Source organism: Sinocyclocheilus grahami, unplaced genomic scaffold (assembly GCF_001515645.1).
Source record: "Sinocyclocheilus grahami isolate Dianchi unplaced genomic scaffold, SAMN03320097.WGS_v1.1 scaffold154.1, whole genome shotgun sequence".
NCBI classification, from domain to species: Eukaryota; Metazoa; Chordata; class Actinopteri; order Cypriniformes; family Cyprinidae; genus Sinocyclocheilus; species Sinocyclocheilus grahami.
Window position 1 is genome coordinate 757864 of NW_015505333.1, and position 27669 is coordinate 785532.

Sequence of the window (27669 nt, forward strand, 5' to 3'; positions counted from 1 at the left end):
AACATTAAAGCATGTCAACATATTCTGTTACACCAAATACACCAAATAATGATCTTTAAAAAAGCATCATATGACCCCTTTAAATATCTATTTTCATTTTACCTCATAATGTGCCTTTGTTTAAAATTCTGGTTATTTCCAGGTTTAAATTAGATGATGAATCACAGAATTTCCATGTGGTTGCGGATTTTTAGACCCCACTGTATTTTGCACAAGATGTGAAATAGACATGCAAATGATGGGTGTCTGTTACAGTGAGTCACAGCAATGGTTTTTAATTTCACTCTTTCAGGACACTCAACAAACCCTTACACAGATTTTCAGCACTCGATTAAACAGGACTGCAGAAAATATGCAACTCAATTTTGCCTTCACTTTGGTTTTGTCACATACAGGAAAGAACACTTGTTTCCTCTCAGCAGTTATCAATCATTATTACAGTAAAGCGCATTCATTTGTTTCCATCCTTATTCTGCCGTAGATGGATCCAGTTTTATGCAAGATTATATCCTCCTCCCTTAATGCTAAACCAAAAACATTAGCAAATTATCATGGAATATCTTGTTTTAGCTAATCAAAAGAGCTATTAGCACTATGCTAAGCTAGTATGCTAGGCTGTTAGCTTGCTAACTGAAAGCTAACTGAAAACAAAGAAAAGGAAATCCTTAATTTTTCCATGTTTATAGCTACTGTACTATAATGTCATATGTAATTTAAAACACAGTAACATTTATTTTCATAATTAAGACTAAATAAAGCAAATCATTTCTAATCAGACAACATAGTGTACACATAAAAAGTGGGATGGAATCATTCTTGGGTCCATTGAGGATCTTTCAGACCTTCTAAAAGAGGTTGAAACACAAAAACACACCTTGTGACAACTTATTGATGAATTATGTGTGCTCACACAGGATTTACACACACACATATGTGTATACACACCATTAGTGAATTAACTTTGTTGTGAAGAGTGTGTGTGTGTGTGTGTGTGTGTGTGTGTGTGTGTGTGTTTACGCGTTTTTGTGACAAATGAGGACATAAATTTGTATAATGACAAAGGTATGACATAGGTATTACAAGGAGAAGGTGACTTTTCAGGACAATACCCCAAGTCCCCACTTTTCAAAACGCTTATAAACCACACAGAATGGAGTGTATTGAAAATCTGAAATAGCACAAAGTTTCCTGTAAGGGGTAGGTTTAGGGGTAGGGTTGGTAACAGTAGAAAAACCATTACGCCTATGGGATGTCCCCACTTTTCACAAATGTAAACCTGAGTGTGTGTGTGTGTGTGAGACGACTCATCCCAAGGGTCAGTACTGCAGTATGAGTCCACCTGCTAAAGAGGAGCAGGTGCCATAGATTTTGGCAGAAGAAAATGTGAACCGTACAGCTGTTCCCAATAACATCGATATAATACAATAGCTGTGCGTTAAAGAGACACTCAGTGGTGGAAAAGATGGCCTTCAAAACCAGATGTTTGGAGAACTGGAAAACGTATACATTGTGTTTCTTAATGTTGTGCAGAAAATGTTTTATCGTTATGAAAATTGCAATTCCAAAAAATCACAAAGTGACCACTTCCAATTAATTAAACAATGCAAATGCAAATACTCTATGAAATAAGATGTTCTGCATTGTTTTATGGGAGGATTTCTACTTATGTGGTGGACCTGAGAATGTTAATGATCAACTCTTTAGGCATTAGGCATTACATAGACTCTCTTGTTCAGAAAAGAATGCTAGCGTATTGCATACAGCTATTTTCTGGTTACTGTCTTTTACAAATAAGATGTAAAACCATATGCATTATGCAAATCATTAAACAGTAATAGCTACATTATGTGTTACATGCCCTCATTATATTGCATGTTTAATTTAGCAAGTGGCTTCTAGTTATCTTGTGAGGTCACACATCTGGGGCATCAAAGCAGCAGTCATTAAGATGAATGGAAATGATAACAGGTTTATTATAAACATCTGTGGGTTACATACTATGTACAGTATACTATATATATATATATATATGTGTGTGTGTGTGTGTGTGTGTATTAAATTTATATGTATATGTTAAATGTATAATATATTTATAATAATTATAAAATTATTTATGATTATTTATATTCCCATTCTAGTAAACATCTTATTGGAGAAAATAATATATTGTGTACACCCCTGAGTCAAGAAATTAGGTCATAAATATTAATATATGCTAAGTTTATTTTGTCAGCTTTTAGAAGTACAGTATAAGTTTCCACCAGGGTAACAGACATGAAGCCCAGTGTCAAAAAGTTTAATATCAGACATTGTTCAGTGTATTTAGGATGTTCTTGATACCAATGCATGTGCATACAGGAAATTATAGACTGCAAAACAAAAATAACTGTAATATCTCATTTTGTTGTTGTTAGTTGTTGTAAGAATGTTGTAAGGCGGTCTGATATGTATTTTGTGACAATAAACTACACTGTAGAAAATACAGTTGCACATTTTCCAGTTTACGAGACCTTTTGAGTCTCCAATACTAAAAAATGCTATTTTCTTGAAACTACATAAAAACCCTTGTCAGACCATCAAAATTATCCCAAATGTTGCCCCAACTAGTCAAACACAGTTGACTGAACAAAGAATTTCATATTGTTGAAAATGCATTGCAGCATGAATAAATTATGCAGTTACTGTTATAGGATTATTGTTTTGCTGTTTGCGGACTTCATTTAAATTTTGTTGTTGTTGTTTTATCATTATTGTTAGTTATTTGTTGTACTGTGATGTAAATGGTTGTCACCATTCTTGAGGTTAGTGTGTCTAGTTTTGAGGCCTAGAGTATGTTCACACACTCATGTCTATCTCCTGGGTATCTTAGTCTTGTACATTGTTTAACAATCATAGACAATGTTGTCTACTTATTAGACTAAGGTGTCTATTAACATTTGTCATTCATAAGCAAACATAAACTCGATAATGAGATAAGTTTTTACACATTTTTTTTTTCATCCAGGCAACAGAAAAAAAGAATTTGCCTCAATGACAGTAATTGTGTTTCCAGTCGCTGTGACACAATTTTTGAATTAGCAAAATAAGACAATCAGCTTTGCATGAACAAACCAATTTACATTGACTAAACAAAGTATCTTTACTGAGCAGAACTAAAAAACTATTGCTGAGAGAACTCAAAAGTCTTACTGCATCAAGTTGTCTTATTATTTTAAGTTTTCTCAACTATTTATTTTTTACAGTGTACTGTTCAAAAGTTTTGGGGTCTGTAAGATGTTTTTTTTAAGTCTCTTATACTCAACTATGCTGCATTGATTTGATCACAAATAGTAATATTGTGAAATTATGTTTTAATGAATTATATTGTATTATGTTTTTTATTATAATATTTAAAAAATTGAAAATCATTCCTGTGATGGCAAAGCAAAATTTTCAGCAGCCAATACTCCAGTCTTCATTAACGGTCAGTCGGTCACATGATCCTTCATAAATAATTTGAATATGCTGATATGGTGCTCAAGAAACATTTCTAAAAAAAAATGTTGTGCTGCTTAGAATTTTTGTGGAAACCCTTATACATTTTGCAGGATTCTTCGATGAATAGAAAGTGTAAAAGAAAAGTTTGTATTTTAAATAGATTTTATTTGTAGCAATGTAAAAATAATGTACTGCCACTTTTTACCAATTTAATGCATAGAATATTGTCATTAAAAATATTTATTTAAAAAAATAATAATCTCATTGCCCCCAAACCTTTGAACGGTAGTGTAATTGATTTAGTAACATTGCAGTTACTATGTACATAAATTTATTTTAAAAATATGGTATTTACAATGTTCAAAGACTTATGTACAATAAAAAAAAAATAAAAAAACCCCAGTGTTTTAACTGTAATTCTGAGGGAAAAAAACACTTTTTGTTGTAATTATACAGTATATGATTTAGTTTAGCTGCTCAGTCTTCGGTGTGATGTACCTTGGAAACTTCCCTGAGTTCAGGAACTGTGAAGTGTCTCTTTCTTGATTTATGTTTTTTTTTTCAGTGTGGGATTGATTTCGGCATGATACTTTGGGACCATGTGATCTCCGCCCACTTCAGCTAGGCTCTGATTGGCAGGCTGAGATGAAGAGGTGGGCATATGCGTTAGTGCCAGGCACACGTCACCCACCTTTAGTTGGCGGCATTGTAGTCTGCAGGTTTGACTTGTATGTTGAGGGTTACATGAGGACCAGCCATGCCCGCAAACGAAGAAGGGCAGCCCTTCACTCACTTCCAGAGACAACTGCAGAGAAAATGTAAATACTTTAAAGGCATAGTTCTCCTGAAAATGACAAATGTGTCATAATTTATTCCTTATGTCCTTCCATTTAATACAAAGTTCTGTCATGAAACTCTAGATGGTGCAGGTTGATAGGTTTTAACTCAATCTGATATAATCACATTATTATTCACATGTTGCAGCCGACTGGTTTTAGTTGCATCAGCAGCCAATGAGCTGCTGCTCAACATTCAAATACTTGGCCAGTGTTTGCTTAGTAGTTTGCAGCATGCTTCAGAAACCCTCCACTTCCCCAGCTCCACCTGTATAGATCTGCTACAGGGCAATTTCATGAATGTTATATATGGGGGTAATTTCATCTTTGTTATATGTGCAGCAGCAATATTTCTTACATATTCACAGCAGCATGTCTGTGGACTGTGCAGCAGCAGCATAGCAGATCTATTCTGCCAAAACCAAATACATTAACATTGCCATGTACTGTATATTACCATGCTGAACTCTCTGAGAATTGTCATGACAGAACTGTGTTCAAAACACAAAAAGAGCCTAGACAGGACACAAATTCTTTTGTGTTTTGCAGACGGTCTGAATGGTAAGACTTAATTATTCCTTTAAAGTCCAATATGCAGCATATCAGGAGTATCTTCTTTCCATGTGTGTGCTTACCTGTGAATGGTCATGCTCAATCTCCACATGTAAACATGAGAGCGTTGGCGTGTGTGAAGGTGTCAACTTCAACACAGTGAAACGCCTCAGTGTCAGCTCTGGATGTAATTGAGCACACCGCTCCAAATCCTCCATCCTTAAATCCTCTACCCGCTTCAGTCGACCACCTTCAAGCTCCACCAAAGAGCCTTCTGCAAAGCGACGGAGAACCCGCAGGGCAGAAGAGGAGGATTTAGAGTGTGTGCTAGAATTCCTTTGGTGATTGTGTTTTTCTGCTTCTTCTCTCCGGACCAGCAGGGGGAGCTCCTCTCTGGTTTGCTTTTCACTTTCCCGCTTTGATTCTTCAGGTACAGCGTGAGTAGAGTGCTTCAAATCGAGCTGCGGGTGATGGTTGTACTTAATATTGTGTTTAAAATATTCTTTATTAAAATCTGTATGTAACAGAGAACCTAGAAGTGGGTTGTTTTTCACATAATGTCTCTCATGATCTCTTTTGGAGCAGATTCGCTGATTTTGCGGTTCGTGGTACCAATGTGAATATCTCGGTCTCTCTTTTTGCATGCAAAATTCGACTTCCTCAGTTGGAATATCTCTTCTTAGAGTATCCCTAACAACCCCTCTATAAAAATATGAAGCTGATAATGGGTCGATTTGTGGACTATCCAGCTTTCTGAAACCTTTGACAAGTCCATGTCCTACTTCGGGAGTTAAATAACTCCAGTATGAAGTACCCCTTCCAAGACTGTGCAGCATGTTTGGGTCAGTGACAAGTACATTTGATGAAGGTGGTAGATATCTCCTACTAGTAGAGTTCAGACTCTGTGAAGGGGGGATCTGATTTGCTCCTATAACACAAGAGAGGTCTGGGGTCGTGACAGAGCCTAAATCACACCTGTAAGAATACAAGTTAAATCCATCTGTGACAACATCAGGTGTGGATTCCCGTACTTGTCTAGATCTTCTGAATATTACATCCTGATTCCAAAAGGGAGAAGGGGTTTTAAAAATGGGTTCGGATGACTGTTCATTTGGTACAGAATCCCATTTTTCTAAGACTGAGGAGGAACTCGTATTTTTTGCCATGAGCACAACAAAGATCGTGCAGTATCACATTTGACATAAATGCTGTGCTGTCCTCTTCTTTCTCTGTTTAAAACAACTTGTTTAATAGTTGTGGTGAAATTTCAATAACATTGCATTATTTATGGTGGGAATTTGCTTATGGGGAAGAATGAGACCATTTGAGATGTTTTCAGAAAGCACTGTGAAGGTATTTTGAGGGCATCAGCACTTGCTGGACGATTAGAGTTTAGCTGAGCGCACAAGGGTCTAATAGTTCTTTGAGTAGCTGTGATGGGTAAAATTATTTAGGATTCAAAGGAGACTTGTGGAGTCACACTGACTGCACTGTTGGGTGGTTCCAGAGCTAAGAATTTCTGAAAAAGAAAAAAAAGAGTAAATTAGCTTATGTTGTGGTAGATCTGTTTGTAGTGAAACTCATCTTTAGGCATCAATTACAATGTTTAATTCTTAAACTACACACACACACACACACACACACAAACTGTTTTCATGTTTCATGTTTCATTTCATAGATTCAATGGTTTTTAAACTGTACAAACTGTATATTCTATCCCCTTACCCTAAACCTGCCCCTCACACAAAACACACTGCAATTTTAGATTTTCACAACACTTCATTCTGTTTTTTTTTTGACATTGTACACAGTGTAGGATACACATTTTTATCAGCCCCTAAAAACTCATTTAGAGAATATTGCAGTTATCATATATTGTGTTTTCTAATTTATTTTTTCATGATCCTTTATTTTAAATTGATTTAACATTTAACATTTAAGTAACCAACTGGGCACCACTAAATAGAAACTTTTGATTGTGGAATAAATACATATTGGGTGACAATTACGCATGCAAATAATATATTTCTACAATTGAAATATTGTAATGCTCCTTTTGTGTAATTCTGCATACACACCAATAGGTGTCAGTATAAAGTCTAAGACCAGTTTTGTATCAGCCAATTAAACAAACCAAAATGCCTTTAAATTCAACATAATATCAAAATTGTCTCATTTACTGTCTTAATTCACGTTGCTGGTCTTACTATTTACGTTTCATCAGTCCAAGTTATTTCAAATAAAAAAAATGTCTTCTGGTAACTTATGTCACCAAAGTGTGGACACCTCAAAAGTGAAAATTTACAAGGTCCTGTATGTCAAAGAATGGGTAACTACAATTTATCCTACTTATTTTGTAATGCCGCCCTCCAAACACCTGACTCCATAGTATGTAATGGCAAACTTGTCGCGTTTCACTCAGAAATAAACCAGATTACTGAAAAAAATGAGCATTTCATGTTAATTTTATGCAGAACTATAACACAATATTGTTTTCCATAACTATCATTCCTTTAACTGCCTATATCATTTTATTTCTAGTGTAACCCTGCAGAAATGGAGCTCTATACTTTCTAAATGTCTCTTCGCTAACAATTTGATAGCTTAATGGTACACTAATAACAGCATTCAGTGCCAGACGACCTGCCTCACTCCAGCTTTTAGTCTACAAACTTTAGTCTGCCTCCGTGTCAGGGCATTTCTATGGCAACACATTTTCCATAATAATTTTTTCCCCCATAATAACAGTGCAGTGACTGTCACAAGGGTCAAGAGTAAAATAAATATGGCAAGTATGGGAGAGGTTACAAAAACACACCGTTTTGGAATGAAATGAATTAAGAACAACCAGATATTTGTTTGATCTCATTTCTGAATGGGATACAGCTATATTATATAATATTTCTTTCGATTTTGAACTCAAATTTAGTGTTAGACTTGCGAAAATGTTCAAATCCCATGCTGTCAGAAAGACATCATACTCATCACACATTATCACCTGAGGTATGAACTGTAGAAAGAGGTATTTACCTATTCAAATTCCCCAGCTGTTTATTCAAATGAAATGACTAATGCTGTCATCCAGTATTTATAGCTCTCAATCTACACATACATTTTTCAGGTAATGCTATACAGAACATTAACACTATTTGAATAAGTGATAGGCAAATACAAGAGTTGCTCATTTCTGTAGGACAGCGGATAGACTTTTTTGATGCAAAAAGTGAATATTTGTAATGGAATGTCATGACGCTAAAAATTAATTTGAGCATAAAGAACTGAACGATCTAAGAATTCGCCTCAGTTCTGCAGTCCATCTACAGCATGGTTAATCTATTCTTGGCCAAAGAGTTCAAGAGAAAATCTCAAATCAATTTTTTTTTTCTCGGTGGTCTATATCTACAGCACATAACAACAATATACCTTGCATATTGTTAAAGAGGAGGTTCTGTCGTAATATTGTACTGCTCTCTCTAAAGCTAAATATACGACTCTGCAGTTCTATGCAAATGAACTAATGTAGGCTGATTTATGAAAGCGAGTGTTATGAAATGAAAAATGAAAAAAAAAGTAACTTAAAATAGTAGTTTCAAAATAACATAACTTGTTCTTAAATACATTACTGCAAATTAAATAAGCATTTATGGAACAAAATTCTAAAGTGCACATTTTTGACTATATAAAAGGAACTGTCAGATATAGAGAAGTGACACTGCACACAACACATCAATAAAACAAACAAACAAACAAAAAAAAGACCTTACCTCCAGACACCCCTTGCTTAACATAACATAAAGGTCTGTGCTGATGAAATGCTGTGCATCCAGTTGTGACGCTGACTTGCATATAAACTCTCATTTTCATTCCTCCTACTCTCTCTCAGTTTCTCCCACTCTCCTCTCAACTCTGTCTGACGGCTGATGCTCTCTCTCTCTCTTTCTCTCCCACCGAGTTGCTCTTTTCAACATATTTTGTAGTGTATGCAGCTATAGAGTTGCTTTACACTATTATTTACACAAATTTACAGAAATATACAAAATAACAGAATCGCAAAACATATTATATTTGTGTGAGTGGCGCTTGTCTGTGCAAAACTCACTGCCTAAAACCCGGTGTGTGGTCATATGGTTGCTAAGGTTTTCTGAGTTTATTTATGGTTGCTAGGATTTCTTGGTTGCTAGGGTGTTCTGGGTGGTTGGCCAGATGTTCCTGTGGAGTTGTTAAGGTATTTGTGTGGTTGTTAGCACATCGCTAAGCAGATGTTAGGGCATTCTGGGCCATTGCCAGGGCATTGTAATGCGGTTGCTAAGTTGTATGTGATGGTTCCTGTGTTGCTATGCAATTGCTAGGGTAGAAGCCAGGGTGTTGTTAAGGTGTTCTGAGTTTTTAATACATATTGCATGTATAATTAATACATTTCAAAACAAGTGCTAGAATTTGTGGGTGGTATCTGTGTTGTTGGTGGTTGCCAGGGAATTCCTATGCAGTTGCTAGGGTGTTCTGGGTTGTTGCTGTGTCATTTGCTATGCATTTAATAAGGTGTTCTGACTTTTTTTTTTAGCACGTTGCAAACTTGTAATGCAGTTGCTTAGGTATATGCAAAGATGTTATTAAAGGGTTGGTTGCTGGCTGTGTTCTCAGTTTCTATACGGTTGCTAGGGTGTTCTGGGTCATTGGCAGGATGTTCCTATGCAGTTGTTAAGGTGTTCTGTGTGGTTGTTCACACATTGCTAAGCAGTTCATTGGGCATTCTGGTGGGCTGTCAGGGCTTTGTAATGCGGTTGCTAAGGTGTTGTATATGATTGTTACTGTGTTAATATGCAGTTGCTAGGGTAGAATACAAGGTATTGTCATAAGGTTGCTAAGATGTTCTGAGTTACTGTAATGTTAATGACTTTCTAAAGAGCTGCTAGGATTTCTGGGTGGTATCTATGAAGTTCTGATTGGTTGGCAAAGTGTTGTGGTTGCCAGGGCATTGCTATGTAGTTGCTAAGGTGTTCTGAGTGGTTGTTAGAGATTTTTTGATTGGTTGCTAAGGTTTTGCATTTCATGCAAGGGTGTTGCTATACATTTGATAAGGTGGTTTGAGTGTTAATTGTTATGCAGTTGAAAGGTTAGAAACCAGGGTATTGTCATAAGGTTGCTAAGGAGTTAACAGAAATGCCTTTTTAATCAGTTGTTAGCATTTTTTCGGTGGTTTCTATGGTATTCTGAGTTGCTAGTGTGTTGTGGGTGGTTGCCAGGTCATTGCTATGCAGTTGCTAAGATGTTCTATGGTGTTTTGGAGTGTTGGAATGATGTCACTATGTGGTTGCTAAAGTGTGATTATGAGAGTAGATGCCAGAGTGTTGTTATTGTTAAGGTATTCTGAGTGCTTAGTTGAGCTTTGCTTTGCTTTGATTTGTGGTTGATATGGTTTTGTGTCTTTTGTGTTGCTATGTAGTTGCCATGGTGTTGCTATGCAGTTGATAAAATGTTCTGACTGCTTCTTCTTCTTTTTTTTTGCAATGATATGGTATTCTTAGCACTTGGCTAAGTGGGTGCTAGGGTTTAGTGTCTTAATCCAAGGTTGTTGCTATGCAGCTGATAGTGTTGTAAGTGCTTGTTGTTACATCTATATGCAGTTTATGGGGGTTTCCAGGATGTTGCTGTGGTTGTGGGGGCATTCTTTACAGTTGTTGTTATATTGCTATGCAGTTATTAAGGTGTTTTGAACAATTGTTCGCAGGTGTGCATGTGGTTGCTAGGATGTTCTTGTTGGTTACTCTTGTGTTTATATGGGGTAACAGGGTGTTCTGAGTGGTTGTTAGAGTGTTCTGGGTGGTTGCTAAGGTGTACCGAGTGGTTGGGTACACTGTAAAAAATGACAGTGAATTTAACGGTAAAAGACTGTAAAAATGCTACAGTAAAAGTTACAAAGGTACAAAACAGATTTCATTACTTCAATAAGGTTGGTATATTAACATTATATCAGTTAATGAAATTACGTTATTTAACTGTAAATTTAAGTTAAAACCGTAAAGCCTAAAATGTTGCTACCGTAAAATTCCGACAACCACAGCCTCATAAAATATGATAGTATTTTATGCACAAAAGATCTCATGAAAGTACTCTTTCTTTTAACTGATGGGACTTTGTCCCTGTTTTTCCTAACTGGGTTGCATTTTACATTGTTTTTCACCCACCAAAATTGGACCCAAACAACAGTCAGACCTGTCAATATTATCAGGGTAACCCGTCTGCACTTTTGCTTTATTCTGTTTGCACTTGAAATGTTAGTTACATGCTGCGGCCACAAACACTGAAGTTATGCCCACACACAGTTGCAAGGATTCTCTGTCTGAGTCATATGAGAGCTCTATAACACCACACAGTCCTCCAAACACACACATTTCATGCTTGTCAGTCTGAATTTTAAAGACAGATGTGTGTGTGACATTTAGAGAGAACTAATGCTGATACAATCATGTTTTCCACACATCCCACACACTCTTACAGCTGTGGTAAACTACTCTTCAGACGCACAGAAGCTCAGCTGCACTTTTGAGGCTGTGTATCTTCTTAGGACAGTTGAAGCGCAGTTTCAAATATTAACCTCAATTCTGATTCTCTCAGCCTCACATAATATTGTCAACAGTGGTTAGGTAATGTTCAGATGAAACAACAATTATTCAGTTAATAATAAAACAAAGGTGTTTTTGTGTTTGGGTTTGTATTTCGCTATTTCCCAAATGTGTATCAATTAGATGCTGCATTGGTAACTTGAGTGATGCCACTGAAAGTTTCAGACATATTTTAGATATATAGTTTGTATGTGCGTCTTCAGCCTAACACTTACACAAGTGACCAGTTTTAACTGTAAATGTACCACATTGACAAGTGGCACAATATTAAGTGTTGTATTTTACATATAAAGTCTATGTACTTAGGCCAGTATAAAAGACAGCCTTTAAACTAAATAAATAAATAAATACACACTCTGATCTGACTGGTTTTGTTTAATTGCCACTAGATGGCGCTTTGCATGTAGTCTTGTCTTAAAACTAGGCTAAGTGCACTAAAAAAATCCCCCAAACCTAAAAAAACCCCCTCTATTGTACCTACAAAACATGATCATATGCACTGCAGCTGAAAGTGGTCCAAATACAATTTTCTGCTAATATTATTATTATTGTTGTTGTTATTGTGATGTTTATATTTTACTACTTAAAAACCGTTTGTTTAATTTGCAGCTCTCCACACTCTCAAGCAAATGCATTACATATTCCATAATGGTACATATTCCATAAATATTTTTTTAAACCTCTTTGAAACTAACTTATATATACTTAACTTGTATATGTTATATATTGACTCCTATTTTACTACTACCTAGAGTCTAGAGTCTCACACACACACACACACACACACACATTTGTTTCACAGTATTAGTCAGGACATCTCATAAACTTGAGTGTTTCTGAGTTTGTTTTTCATAAAAGGTTTTTATATCAGGTTAATAGTATTTTAAATTCCCTAACCCCACTGCTAAAAATAACCCTTATAGAAACGTGATTTGGTTGTGAAGTCACTAGTCGGTTATCAACAGGTTTCATTATGTTAGTGAGGACATTTTTTAATACTGGGCACATTTTGGACCTCACAAGTTAAACTCGTAGACAAAATACGTTTATATGTCATTTAAAATGAATAAATGTTTAGTGCACATGATCAGAAGTAACAAAAACATGGTTCTCCTTTCATGGAATGACCTGTAAGACACCAGGAGTGGAAGTGACAGAGCTGGCTTTAGTTTTCTTAGCACCTCCTCTCTCGTTACATAACCCCTCCCTACTTCCTCTGTCTGATCCCATCTGTAAATTCTACTCTCCTCCTACTTGCAAGGCTGGATTTGGTATGATCACTTCCCCTGGACCTTAGGTCTGGGTCTGAACAGAGAGACACGGCCACCGGCGCTGCTGCAGAGGAAGTGCACAACTAAATCTATAGCCTAAAGACTCACAGAGAGAGAGAGAGAGAGAGAGAGAGAGAGAGAGAGAGAGAGAGAGAGAGAGAGAGGGCGGGTTAGAGCGGGCCGGAATATATATATTTCTATCATATTGTGTTCCATTTTTTAGGAGCAACAGATCATGTCAATTGCTTTATATTGAACTTATCTTTAATAGCTTATTTTTTCAGTGCAGAGACAAACACTGATGGTAGAAGGTGACCCTGAGAGAGTGTGTGTGACGGTAACAGGGCAAAGACTCGACAGCAGCCACCTGGGACGAGAGACAGAGAGAGAGAGAGAGAGAGAGAGAGAGAGAGAGAGAGAGCTGTGCTAGAGTCCAGTCTTGTTCTGGGACAGCAGACTGACTGAAGCTGCTGGTAGTTTTACAGCTGTGCATCTCTGTCACTCTGGAGTCATGAGCTCAAAGGGGACGAACCTCCACAACAAATGTCTGCCGTGTGAGTATTTCACCTTTAGTTGAATTATTTTGTTAATCTTCTTAAACTCGTCCTCACAACACAATTAACAGAATCATTGTGTTATTAAAGAATATGTATAAGAGAGACTGGGGCTAGTAGTCACATTTTGACCCCAGTGAATATCTCTCATTGTTTGTTTATTTTTGATTATCATTTTTAAAAGATACAAACCTTAAAGTCTTGACAGCTATTGAACATTTCCATCTTCACAATCCAGTAAGTCAACTTTTCTCACTGCATGCCTCACTGTTATTAAACATGTCCACCTGTTACAGTAAAGTGATTATGAAATATACTGTACAACAGTACATTTTGTACTTATAGTACAAAATATTAAACCACCATAATTATATATTTATTACAAAAAACATTTAAAACACCTGTGATAACTTGCCTTGATCCGACATTTGTGATATAGCTGATTTTAGTTATTTTTTAATACATGCTGATATTTGAGTTTAAGTTTGATGGAATTCATAATAAAAATATTCTATTATTTTTTAAATCAACACACAAAGTTACTGCCAGATTGTTACTGCAGAAAAGCATTTGCATAATTGTACTTTGACTAAAGTAAACATTCACATATCTACATGTGTGAATGTGAGTCAAAACATATTACCATTTTCACTGGAGTATCAAGAAAACCATTAAATGCGCCTCCCTTATTTGTATTCATCACTTCCTTGGCTGAATAAGGAAAGATTATCTAAAACCGTCTGAGCTGTGGCTCTGTTTTATTTTAGTCTATCATAGTTTCCTGTGTAGACTCTAGGAATTTAATTTATAACCTCATTGTGGAAGGTTTGGCTTAGTTTTCTTAGTATTTTTTTTATGTTATGTAGAATTTCTATTTTTAAGGGGCTTTAATCATTGTTTTGACCAAACATTTAAATAGCCAGATTGACTTGAACCTGCCAAAGCTTAGAGAGCAAAGACTTACTTGGTTCTAGATTTGTTGTGTGTACCCTGACTGAAATCCCTCTAAATGGGATTGTTTTTCTGCCATTTTTAGCAGATGGACTGTGGGTACAATCTAAGTTCCCACACTCACTGGTCACACACACACACACACACACACACACACACACACACACACACACACACTTTACACATTATGAGTAAAATGTCCATGTCTGTCAAAGAGATTTAGAAGATTTGCACCCCAGATGTTTAAGATGGTGTTATTAAGGTTTTGTGGAATGACTCTACAGGAATTGTACTTGTTTGTCTTGGAATTTGGTAATTATCTCGGCTTGTGTGACTAATGATTATTATGATAATGTTTCTGATTTGTCAAAAGGCCACATGGTAAAATGGATTGAAGGTTTGGGACTACATAAAATGAAATACGAATAATACAATCCAATCAATTTGCTATCCAGACTGTTTGCATTTAAATCCGTTTTTTTTTCTAATTAGAATCCAAAAATAACATTATATATAGAAGGAGGTATATATATATGTTTTTTCCCTCCTTCTGTTAACTTTTCCTTAAACCTTTTCTTTAACTTTTACTGTATATAATTCAATCGTACTGGGATATTTGCTGAAATTGTTGGATGTTGTACAGCCCTACATATAAATTCTAAGGCTATAACTTTCATCAGTTCATAGTTCAATGTAAAAATATGCGGAAATCCAGAAAATCAAATGGCTGCAGATTATAACATGCAAAATGTGGAGAAATTTCACTGAAGTTACATCTGAGAAAAAGATACTTTTCATTTTGGTGGACAGCATATGCGTGCTATCTAGTTCTCTACTCCCTGTTTCATACTTTCTTCATGACTCATTATCATGTCATTCATCTTGAGGACTCTACTAGAAATTCCTCTCAGTTTGTCCTCACATTGTTTTTTGTGGTACTTTATTGTGAATCTTAGTTTCTCTGGAAACAGAACAGCTGAGTTTAGGGTGGCCTTATTAAAGATGCTGAATTAATTGCATCTAGGAGGCTAGTGTGTGTGAATGACTTCATTGTCAGATCGCTGGAGAGATTTGGGATGCTTCTGGGTTTTGTTTCCTTATTTCTAAAACTTGCATACCCACACATTCCACACACACACACACACACACACACACACACACACACATACACACACACACACACACACACAAAACTACTCCCACTATTAAAAATTCAGTCAGTTTAGGAAACCACAGACATGATTTGACACATGACAGGGGATTTCTGTTTTATACAGTAACTATTTATGTTTCTGTTATATTAACAGACTTTCAGAAACAATACTTAGACACTTAAATGTAATTAAGTGTATTATTTACACAATGGTAAGAAAATTAATAGGATGCCAATCAGGATTGAAACAAAGAGCCAAAGTTAACAGATGTTAAGTTATTTTTTTTATTTAAACTGTGATAATATTAACACATTTCTTCTTTTTCTTCTTCTTCTTTTTTAAGAAGCATATGTTTTAAAAGGAGACAAACCAGCTAATACTACAAAATCATCATAGAAATCCTCAAATCCGTTGATGATACTTATTGATGTTTGTGCATTTGTTTTGATGTTTGCATTTGTTTTGATGATTTCAGTGGTTTCCATAGCTGTGGGTAGACCCTTGAGGGGGAAAAGATGGCAAGATTTAGAGAATCGATCAATGACTACAAGAACACATGTGTTACCATCCGATGCCGCTAGATCTGTGATGAAATCCACTCCTAGGTGTGACCAAGGGCGGTTGGGAATGGGCAGAGGAAGGAGCTTGCCAGATGGTAGGTGGCGTGGACTCTTGGAGATGGCACATTTGGAACAGCCATGAACGAACCTTCTCACATCCCTGGCCATGTTGGGCCACCAGAAGCGATCTTTTAGCAGCGGGATGGTGCTGTTGGCCCCTGGGTGGCCAGTGCCCAGAGAGTTGTGAATGGAGTGAATTAGGGAAGTGCGCTGTGCTCTGGTGATGTATTGCACTCCTGGTGGGCAACCCGGCGGAGTGGGCGTGGTGGAGGTGACTGGGTTATCCTTCCATTGGATGGGGCTTACGAAGATTTCCTTGGGGATAATGGATTCTGGTTCCTCACTGACCTCTTCAGGAGCATGAAGACGAGATAGAGCGTTCACTTTCACATTCTTGGGACCAGGACGATAGGAAATGGTGACGTTGAATCTCGTAAAAAAGAGAGCCCATCTTGCCTGACGAGGATTGAGTCTCTTGGTGTCTCGCAAATATTGCATGTTCTTATGGTCAGTGAGGACGCGGAATGGGTGATGTGCTTTCTCTAACCAATGCCTCCATTCCTCTAGGGCTAGTTTGATAGCCAGGAGCTCTCTGTTGCCGATGTCATAATTCCTCTCCGCCGGGTTGAGCTTGCGTGAGAAGAAGGCACATGGATGGAGTTTAGCTGGAGTCCCCTGCTGCTGGGAAAGTACGGCTCCCACTCCTGTAGTGGAAGCGTCCACTTCTACCACAAACAGTTTGTTGGGGTCTAGATGGATGAGGAGCGGAGCAGACGTGAAGGCTTTCTTAAGTACTTCAAAGGCCTCCGTGGTCGCTGGTAACCAGGATAGAGACTCGGGCTTATTCTGAAGCATACTAGTAAGAGGACTGGTTATGGAACTGTAGTGATAGATGAATCTTCTATAGAAGTTCGCGAATCCCAGGAAGCATTGAAGTTCCTTGACCGTGGTTGGAACAGGCCAGTTTCGGATGGCATTAACCTTCCTCTTGTCCATCTGGATACCACCGTCATCGATGACATAGCCAAGGAAATGGACTGAGAACTGATGGAAGGAACACTTCTCGGCTTTGAGGAACAGATGAAACTCTCTCAGGCATTTTAAGACCTCCGCAACGTGGTGGCGATGTTCGGCCATGCTCCGGGAGTAAATCAGTATGTCATCAAGGTAGACCAGAACGAATCTGTGCAGATACTCCTGGAGTACCTCGTGCATGAAATCCTGAAATACGGAGGGGGCGTTTACCAGTCCATGCGGCATGACAAGATATTCATAGTGTCCGGTAGGGGTCACAAAGGCGGTCTTCCACTCGTTCCCCTCACGTATCCGGATGAGGTTGTACGCGCTGTCGAGGTCTAACTTGGTGAAGACGGTGGCTCCGTGGAGATGTTCTAAAGTCGCTGGAACGAGGGGAAGTGGATATCGGAACTTCACTGTGCCTTTATTTAGAGCTCGGTAGTCGATGCAGGGCCTCAAATCTCCGTCCTTCTTGGCCACGAAGAAAAAGCTGGAAGCAGCAGGGGACGTGGAAGGGCGGCTGTAACCTTGCTGTAAAGCCTCTTCAATGTACTCCTCTATGGCCTTCTGTTCAGGGAGTGACAAGGGGTAAATTCTTCCATGGGGCACTGGCTCACCCGGAATCAGATCTATGGCACAGTCCCATGGCCGGTGCGGAGGTAACTGGGAGGCTTTCTTCATGCAGAATACGTCACTGAAGGGGGCATAACAGGCTGGGATGTGATGGCTGAGGAAGATGAGGAAAACAGTCAGGAAAGCAGGTACTGCCCCACTTCAGGACCTCACCAATTCTCCAGGAGATGGTAGGGTCGTGTTGCACCAACCAAGGGTGCCCCAAGATCACATCAGCGGTGGATTCCTCCAGAACCAGGAGATGGAGTGTTTCTTCGTGCAACTGGCCAACTTGCAAGAGTAGTGGACCCACGCTGTGGCGTACATGCCTTCGGCTGAGAGGTTTTCCAGTTATCGATTGGACTTGGTAGGTGGTCTTGGTGGTCGTGGTTGGGAGATTGAGTTGGCGGTAGAGATTCCCGGAGATGAAGTACCCGGCTGAGCCAGAGTCGAGGAGGGCATGAATTGGAAAGGAGATACCGGAGGCAGTAAGTTTTACAACAGTGGTGAGGGGCTGCATATTAACTATTGATGGCTTAATTACACTGACACGGCGGGCGAATAGGGCATGCCACGATTACATGCCCTCCAGCTCCACAGTATAAACATAAGCTCTGGCTCAGCCGTCTCTGCCGCTCCCAAGGGGAGAGACGAGCGCCGTCCACTAGCCTGGGTTCACGACCTGGTTCTGGAGGGCTGATGGTGTCTGGCCGACAAAGGAGTGGAGTGTATGGTGGAAGTTCCGCAATGTAAGATTGCATACGAGTAGCGCAGCGGATGGATAATTGTATAAACCGTTCCAAGCCATAGGAATCATCGTAGGCTGTGAGCTGAAGTTGCACCTTCGGCTCCAGTTCTTGCTGGTAGGTGGTCAGAAGGGCGCATTCATTCCAGCCGCTGGCTGCTGCGAGGGTTCTGAACTTTAGGGCGTAATCGTTGATGGACAGAGACCCTTGACAGAGATGATATAACTGGTCACAGACAGAGGTATCACCAATGGGTCTACCAAATACTTCTCGGAAATGTGCAAGAAAATTATCAAGGGATTGAGTTACAGTACCAGCCATGGGACCGGTAAGTACTGTCGTGGAAGAGGAAGCAGCGTTGGTGACGGGCGTGACAGGTGGTGTGACAATGGCCGGGGTGAGTATTCGTTTGAGGGCATCCACGAGATCTCCTGGAACGGGTCGGATGCACTCATCTTGCTGATCCTTTACGGTCCGGTCTTCTGTTACGGAAGGAGACTCACACAGAGGATTAGAAAAATAGCAATAACGTTTATTATCAACACTGAGTGCAGGAGGTTCGGGTAGGTGAGTAATAGCGCTGAATATAGTCCTTTAAGGGAGAGGAGGAGAGTAACCCTGTCACTGGTCCTCCAGGAGATTGTGGAATCGGGGATAGGGGACAGCACACATCTCCGCTGATGGGTACACGGAGCTTTCACGGAGTGGATGACTGGAACGCACTGGGGAATGGAATACAGGAGAACACAATGGAGCGAACACAGGAGGTAAGTATATCAAGAAGGTAAGTCTTTCGATGTATCTCACGGATAGAATAGAGAGGGAGTCCACTTCATAGAAATGAGACTGGACACTGGAGTGGCGTGAAGTGTGTGCTTATGAATGGTGGCTGATGATGATTGCCAAGTAGTGACAGGTGCGTGTGATCAGTATTCAGGTGAAGGTGTTCGCTGTGATTGGGAGGTGGCTGAGCCTGGCCGATCCGTGACAAATATATTTTGTCTACAACATTTTAATGAGCCTAGTGAAAGTTTATGGACTATATAAATATATTAAAAATGCATTTACATTTTAATAAATTTCCTGCTTTTGATAGTACCATAATAGTAATAATATATTTACAATTCAGCTGTAAGTTCATTTAAATGTATAATTGTGATTAAAGGAAGTTAATTGAACATATTTAAAAATTGTGACTTAACAGTGGATATTTTATTAATGTTTTCTTCTGATAGGTTGTACCTTGGTACGTCTTCCATGGTATAATGAAATTGACTATAATGAGTAATAGGATTACTAAAATACTAAAATATGACCTCACCTCATGTGTTCTTGCTTAAGTCAGAGATGCTATTTAAAAAGTTTTTGCAATGATATATAAGTGTACAGACGGGACAGGAAATGTTGATGTGAAAAGGGGGAAACAGAATCAGGAAAACCTTACCAGACCGAAAGTATGGTCACCCTCATGCACACAGCTCAGTGAGTCAGTGGATCTTTGTTCACCACTAGTCCATGGCTCCAAGAGAAGCATGTTGTCTCTTATTATCTGTTTGGAAACATCTACGGGTACCTTTAACGTCATACTTGACATAATGTGAACTAACTGCAAAATGACTACTGTTACTCTGAGCACAGTGTGGCATGCTTCTGTCTGCAGTTTGATGGATGGCATTGTGAAAGCGCAGCAGGTCAGAGATCAGTAAAGCAGGGAAACGCTAACCAACAGCGGCATATGCAAATGACCTGACAAATCATGGCATTGGTAGACATGACATCTTTTATAACAGACCTGTGACATCATCACATTGTGCTTGAAACTGAGTGTTACATAACCATGATGACCCACGGAGTACACAGATATGATAACAGCCTTAGATCAGCTGTTTTCCATGTAAGACACATACTGTAGGTGGGCCTTTAATAAATTGCTTTGCAGTTCATCAGTATTATTACTTGTTGAATAAATGTATTCATTGTTGTTATACATATAGATCCTGGATATGTATTTAAGTACCCTATGGAGTTTTGTGGCTATGTTTTTAGCATTGAGGCTAACATACTTATGGTTGCATATTCTTTATAGTTGACAAAATAAAGCAGAAAGCCGAAGGGAAATCTGAGGGTGTGTGTTACATTGAGCTTATCATGTCTAATGGGTTTTCTTAAAACCTGTTGAAGAAAACAGAGAACTAGTTTCAAAAACTGTTGTGTAAAATCCATGCTAACAGCTATGACAAAAACACTTGTTCACCAAAGCGAATCTTCATTTTTGTTGCTGTTCTGTTATGTCAAGGACATGTAGCAGAACGATGACACAATCAGTTTACACAATTAAATGCTGTTTTAATGAAAATTTGTTTCCTTCATATTTTTTATATATATTAGAACAGTTTTATAAATGCAAGAAGGCAGTCAAGGCCATACTAAACTATGAATATTGCCTTAGAATATACTGTCAAGCAAGCACTTTTAATGTGTTTTGATCAATGTTTATGTGAATAAGTGATCAAGCCTTTTTGGCATTTTGGCGGAATGTATTTTCAATGGAGGGACAGGAGACTCTCAGTCTCAGGTTTCATTAAAAACATCTTCATTTATGTATTGAAGAAGAACAAAAGTCTGAATGTAGGTCTGAATGACATGAGGGTGAGGAAATGATAGAATTTTCATTTTTTGGGTGAAGTAATCCCTTAAGAGTTTGTAATTACAGCTGAATACCACATCCTTCATCCAAGGTCTTCATTCCTTTTGGTTTGTGGGTTTGAAATCCCCATTTCTTTCAAAACCACCAGAATTGTCCATTTTTATCCAAAGTTACCATATTTGTTGTCAAAAGCGGGTATACCATATTTCAATGGGAGAAACCAGTATCTGTATTTAAGTTATGGTTTCTTAGTAAATCAGGCTTTTGCTCTCTAGTCCCTGAGGTTTAACACATGAACTTTTAACTCATTCATCTGGACAGTTCATTTCCCATGTCCTGTTTTCAAACTGAGCTCAGAGGGATGTGGTGGACTGGTTTAGGTTGTTATTTAGTCTGCAGAGCTTCTGAAAGTCGCCTGCAATGCTTCTGAAAGAAAAATGTTAGTGTTTTGGGTGAGATGCCTGGAAGAGGTTGATGTGTGGTTAAAGCATTCCTACTGTGGTAAGTAATTAAACAAACCTATGACTATATACAAACTGAATACATTCCTGTGAATGAGAGGCCAAGATCTGTTAAAATCAAGACATACATGATGGGTTTATTTGTGTCTGAAAGCGTTGGGACAGTTGGCATGAGTCTGAGAGGGCCTGTATGGATGCTGTGCCTTTTCCGGTACCCTGCTGGATCATGATCCCAGAACGCTTTAGTGTGAGAACCACTGTGACAAAAAAAGCTGGGGGTAGGCTGGAAACAGTGCTTTGCCTTGTACGGAGGGAATGACAAATCAGTCCTTACAGACAATCCGCCTTTCTTCTGCTTTGATCTAACAAGTCTTGTTCACCCCTTCTGGCCTACTGTGGTGTGAATGGACAACACAGTTTGAAAAAGGGGGAAGCGAGAAAAAGATGAGGCTGAGAGAGCAAGAGAAAAATAGTGTGATCTCATCCTCGTGGTTGTTTACTTGCCTTATGAATTATCTTTTTGGATAAATTGGGCCAGGGTCAGAAAGCCTCATGCACTCATATTTTCCAACCTGCTGGACACAATACAACTCTTCTTTTCCCACCTAATGCCAGTGTGATGTACCTTGATCAATATCACTCCATGTTCGTTCGCTTAGGCCAGAGGAGAACTGGTGCCCCAACTGAGTCTGGTTTCTCCCAAGGTTTTTTTTTTCTCGTGGCTGGAATGTGGCTGATTTATTTTACAAATAAAGGGCATGGGAACAGTCTTTTAGTAACTTTCATAGGTTCTGTTTTAATCTTGCATCTGTTGAATATATTTCAGATTTGCATACTTTCTCCCGCTTCTCATACTGCTCTACAACAAATCTGACACTATCCACTACTGTGTTGTTGCCATAAGCTCTAACCAACCGTCAATCAAAATTAGTTATAGATAGTTGATGCTAGGTTAGGAGTGTTCCTACATGGTTGCTAGGGTGTATTAGGTGGTTATTAGGTTGTTTCTATGTAGTTGCTAAGGTTTCGGGGGTGTTTTTTTTGCATGGTGGTTTCTAAGGCAAGGGAAGCTGACTTGGAGGGAAGCCTTCCTGCAGAGTTGAACTACAAACCGAAAAATTTAAAATAAATCTAATCAAGGTATTCATGCTTCACTTATAAATAACAGGCATGTGTGTTGGAACTCCAAAGAAGTGTGTTTTTGGTTGTGAGGGAAAGATAACCTTGTTCAACTTCCCAAAGAACCCAGCGTTAAGGTATGTTCACCCAAAAATTTAAATTACCCCATAATTTACTCACCCTCAAGACATCCGAGGTCTTTCTTCTTTCAGATGAATACAATCGGAGTTATATTTAAAAATGTCCTGGTTCTTCCAAGCTTTGCAATGGCAGTGAATGGGTGATATTCAATAGTCCAATAGAAGTCCTATAAACTGCATCCATCCATCATAAAAAAGTGCCCCACATGGCTCCAGGGGGTTAATAAAGGTCTCCTGAAGCGAATCGATGCATTTTTGTAAGAAAAACATCCATATTTAAAACTTTATTAACCATAATCTCTAGCTTTCACTAACTGTCGTACATGCATACAACGGACAGTGGCATTATACATGAACGTATATGAAGTCATGCAGGGCCATACTCATAAAAAAGTTTCCGAAACTTATACAAACCCTGAATGAGTTTATTTATCAGAATGCATGAAATAGCATTAGACATCTCCTTTAAAGTATATTATTTCGGAAATAGGTACTCTTTTGTAGGGATGGCTGACGCGAAACTGACGTTTCGACACAGTGTCGAGATCCCGAAGTGCAGATGTTTCGAAACACTGCTCCGAAGTGTGATCCGAAACACCCATGTCACATGACTAAGGCACGTGATGGAATGGAATGACGAGCACAACATATATGTTATAATTCGTCAATTCGCTTAACTGATTTGTTGTCAATGCTGTTTCAGAGCAATAATTGAAAATGACCACTAGGTGTCACCGTAGAGACGGGTGTCGAATTGTTTCGAAGCCTCGGCACATTTGCTTCGACTGTTTCAGTGTTTAATGAAGCCTCGCTTTGCCCACCACTACTCTTTTGTCACAGCTACTCTAGCTCAGAAGATGAAGAAGATAATGTCAAAAGTCTTTAATCTGAATGAGGTATCATTCATGTCCATAGAACAGTGTTTGCCTTAGTACACACCAAAAATAAAATAGAATACGAAATGAACAGGATGTAGTTATTGCAGCCTACAAATTTATGTGACCCACAGGTCAGGAACACTCATGAGCTCCGCCAGTCCTGTCAGCTGACCTGAATAAACACTATGCCCACTGCAATGGCATTTTGCTAAGTGCGACAGTGGGCAGCAAAATTTAGTTTTCTAAGGACAATAGCTTAGTCAAATCCCATTTTCCCTGACTTGCTCCTTTCTCGATCAGGTCAGAGAAAATGGCATTTGACTGGAAGGGAATGCCAGAGAATAAAACACACACTGTAGCTGCACCCCTAAGCAAAGCACTTATCCCTGTGTTATTTCAGGAGCACCAAGTCATCATTTTATTTTCACACACGTGCACACACGCAAATATGCGTATGGCAGATGTCAAGGACCTAGTCATAGCACCATGGTTATGCAATATCCATTCATGGCAAGTCTGTTGAGTTTTAAGTGCCTCAACCTTTTATATAAACACTGGTGTATGTTTTTAAATATTAAACTTGGACAAGGTCATGGAAAAATGGAAGAGGAGATCCCTGCAGAGTTCAAAGAGGCGACTTTAAGATTATGTGTTGAATGATTTGACATTTGGATATTAGAATGCCACTGTAGGTGAAGGCTTTATTTCAGTCCTACTGTGTTCCTGCTAATATCTTAGTTTGTCTCTGCAGGATTAACAAAATGTTCTTCTGATACAACACAATATAGTGGACATGAAATGAAAATTTTCACAATTTTCACATGCATCTGTTTTCTAAATGCATGTTATTGATGTTTCATCCATGTGTAAGGTATGTTTAATTTTGTATTCGTTATAACCCTTAAGTGGCAGTGCCTTCCCATAGTATGGGCATAATATGGACAAAAGTATCAAAAGTATTGGGACACCTGACCATTATACCAACCATTTGAGCATATGTGAGTTCAGGTACTGATGTTGGATGAGACGGCCTGGCTCGCAATCTCCGTTCCAGTTCATCCCAAAGGTGTTTGATGGGGTTGAGGTCAGGGCTCTGTGCAGGCCAGTCAACTTCTTCTACAAAACTCATTCAACCATGTCTTTATGGCTCATGCTTTGTGCACTGGGGCATAGTCATGCTGGAATAGAAAAGGGCCTTCCCCAAACTGTTCTCACAATGTTGGAAGCACAGCATTGTTCAAAATGTCTTGGTATGCTGAAGCATTAAAGGGGTCATAAACTGTATTTTTTATTTTTATTTTATAATGTTCTCTGAGGTTCACTTATAATCTTAGTGTGATTTTACATAAAAAAACATCATAATTTAGAAGTAATAGGCCATTTTCTATCATGTTTTTGAGCCTCTCTGCAGAACGGACTGTTCTTATCGGCGGGGGCGCATTCAAGACTCGCAAGTAAACGCCCACTGCTGTGATTGGCTGACAGTTTCACTTATTAAAATAACAAATGGACGCTGCAGTCACGCACTCTGAAAACAAAATGGGTCATTTGGGTTAAAAATGTATACATACTCAGTTTATATCAAACAGTCTGGAACAGACACAATAGTGGTAAAAGCACATTTACTCACATTTCTGTGTTGATCCACTCTAGTCAGTCTCAGTTCTGCGCGAGCAGCGCAACGAGAATAAACAACAGAACCCATTATAATCGGCTATCCTGTCTACACTGGATGTGCCACGGATTGTCACAACAAATCCCTGACAGTAAACTGATGTCCAGCTCTATTTTTGACATTTAAGCATTCGCGCCGCTTCTGACATGAAAGAGAAATTGATTCGCGTTGTGACAGAACAGCCCTCGTGTCCAATGTAGACATGTTAGGATCACGAAGAAGGCAATTCAAAGACTATTTTTCACAACTGACACTATACAGTGTCTTGTAATTTTATAATGTCATCTGTATGGTTCTGTTGATGGAGTAATCCTGTGTTTGCGTCTCTGTAGTATTTCCTCTACTCCTACCAGTGTGTATCAGTGGGCGGAGCTAAACAGGCTGATGTAGAAGCAGGCGTTGGTCTTCTCCTGCGGAGGCAGTGTTTAGCCACACTATTACGTCATAAAGTGGCACATTCCAAAACGAGTCATTTTCTGATCTTGGTTTCAATAAAAGCTGTTTTTAAACTAACGAGAAAATTTTGAGTTCTGAAACTTACAGGAGGTTTTTAATTGTACATTGACCTGTTATATATCAAAAGATCAAGGTAAATTGGATTTCTCAGTTCATGACCCCTTTAAGATTTCCCTTCAATGGAAGTAAGGGGCCGAGCCCAACCACTGAAAACCATCCCCATAGCATTATCCCTCCTCCACCAAACTTTAAAACTGGCACAATGCAATCAGGCAGGTAAAGTTCTCATGATATCCACCAAAACCAGACTCAACCATCAGTCTACCAAACAGAGAAGTGTGATTCATCATTCCACAGAACAGGTTTCCACTGCTCCAGAGCCCAGTGGTTTTATACACCTGTGGCACTGGGTCCGATTGAAACACCTGAATGCAATAATTAAGCAGTGTGTCCCAAAACTTTTGTTCATATAGTGTGAATACGCACACATACAAAATACACATACAAGATTTGTCAAGCATGAAACAATGGTACAATAACAATACTCTGAAATTTTCACTTTAATTATTTTTGCTCAAACATGTTGCCAAATACTTTGTCTATGTCTATTTGAGTGAGCTTTTAAAATCTGTTTTGCTTGAAAAAAAAAACATAAAAATGTACAGTTGTTTGGCAAATAAACTATTTAAAGACATAAGTTGCATGCGTAATCCTGACACTTTTTATTATGTAAGCTTTATGTTGCCCCTCAAATAACAAGGGCATTGATGACTTTGATATTTATGTTTGTTCAATCAATTAATTGAAATTGACAGTTTGCAAACTTTTTAAATTATAAATTGCAACAAATCTGTGTTAATGCTCTCATTCTTGCTCGTCAAAAGATAAACCTGCTTACACACACTGTGCTGAGTCACACAGGACTGTCAGATGGAAACATAAATGGGACATCCAGCTTCCCCTTTGCCCTTTCTGGCTGTGGGGGTCAGCTAGTGCAGATCTTATTAGTTATTCAGAGTGACAGCGCTGTGGCCCCTGGATGCCTCACATCTTCCTCACTGCCATCCACCAGGCGAGAGAGAATGACCCTATCTAAACCTTACACAACTGCCTAAAGTGGCAGTTTGCCTGTCAAATGTGATGACTCATGAATTCTTTAAACGGAAATAAAAAGGAAATGCAGTCATCACAGTCTTACCCAGGCACTCCATAGTGCAAAAACTTTTTGCTACCCTAAGATAATAATGTAGATAGTAAAGAGATTTTAATTTTAATTTTTTAATTTTTTTTGTTATTGTTCTTTTTGGAAGTGTTAAAAACAGTTAGTTCACCCAAAAATTAAAAATCTTTCATCGTTTACTCACCATTTCATTGTATGCACAAAACGCATTTTAAAAAAAAATGTCTTTGAAAGTGTTCCACAATAGAAAGAAATGCATATAGGTTTGGAACGATGTGAAAGATTTGCTCAAACATGGGTGGCGGATGATATATACACTGTCTATAATATAAACAAGAGTTGGCAGATTGTTTTGGAAAGTTACTCATAAATATTAATGAATGTATATCTTCCAACATACTATAGATATGGTTCATAAACACTGTACTAGATGCCTGGTCTGTTTTAAAGTTGTCCTGGTTCTTTAACCTTATAAAGCCTGTATCATATTTGATACGCATATTTCTAAGGCCACTATAAACACGATCAAAACATGGAAAAAAAACTGTTGTGCATAATCTATACATGACTGATTGATATGTATTATTTTGATACTTTTTAGCAACTAAAAGGCCTTTTAGTATAATTCTAAAAATGTCCACCTTATATATATATATATATATATATATATATATATATATATATATATATATATATATAT

At 38.4% G+C, this 27669-nt stretch overlaps 1 protein-coding gene and 1 pseudogene across 2 annotated transcripts in view; one reads left to right on the forward strand and one right to left on the reverse strand.

Moving 5' to 3' along the window:
• Positions 1-3954: 3954 nt before the first annotated feature.
• LOC107592571 (uncharacterized) lies at positions 3955-6031 on the reverse strand (annotated as a pseudogene).
• Positions 6032-13148: 7117 nt separating this feature from the next.
• The window catches only part of LOC107592587 (dysbindin-like), a 28143-nt gene continuing 13622 nt past the window's right edge, over positions 13149-27669 (forward strand). The window contains exon 1 of one of the 2 annotated variants that reach the window (XM_016282117.1): positions 13149-13313. In XM_016282117.1, the coding sequence (XP_016137603.1) occupies positions 13271-13313 (43 nt within the window). In that variant the 5' untranslated portion in view covers positions 13149-13270. Of the gene's footprint in view, positions 13314-13503; positions 13551-27669 lie in introns of those variants that run through there. The other variant, XM_016282118.1, reaches the window with a different exon arrangement.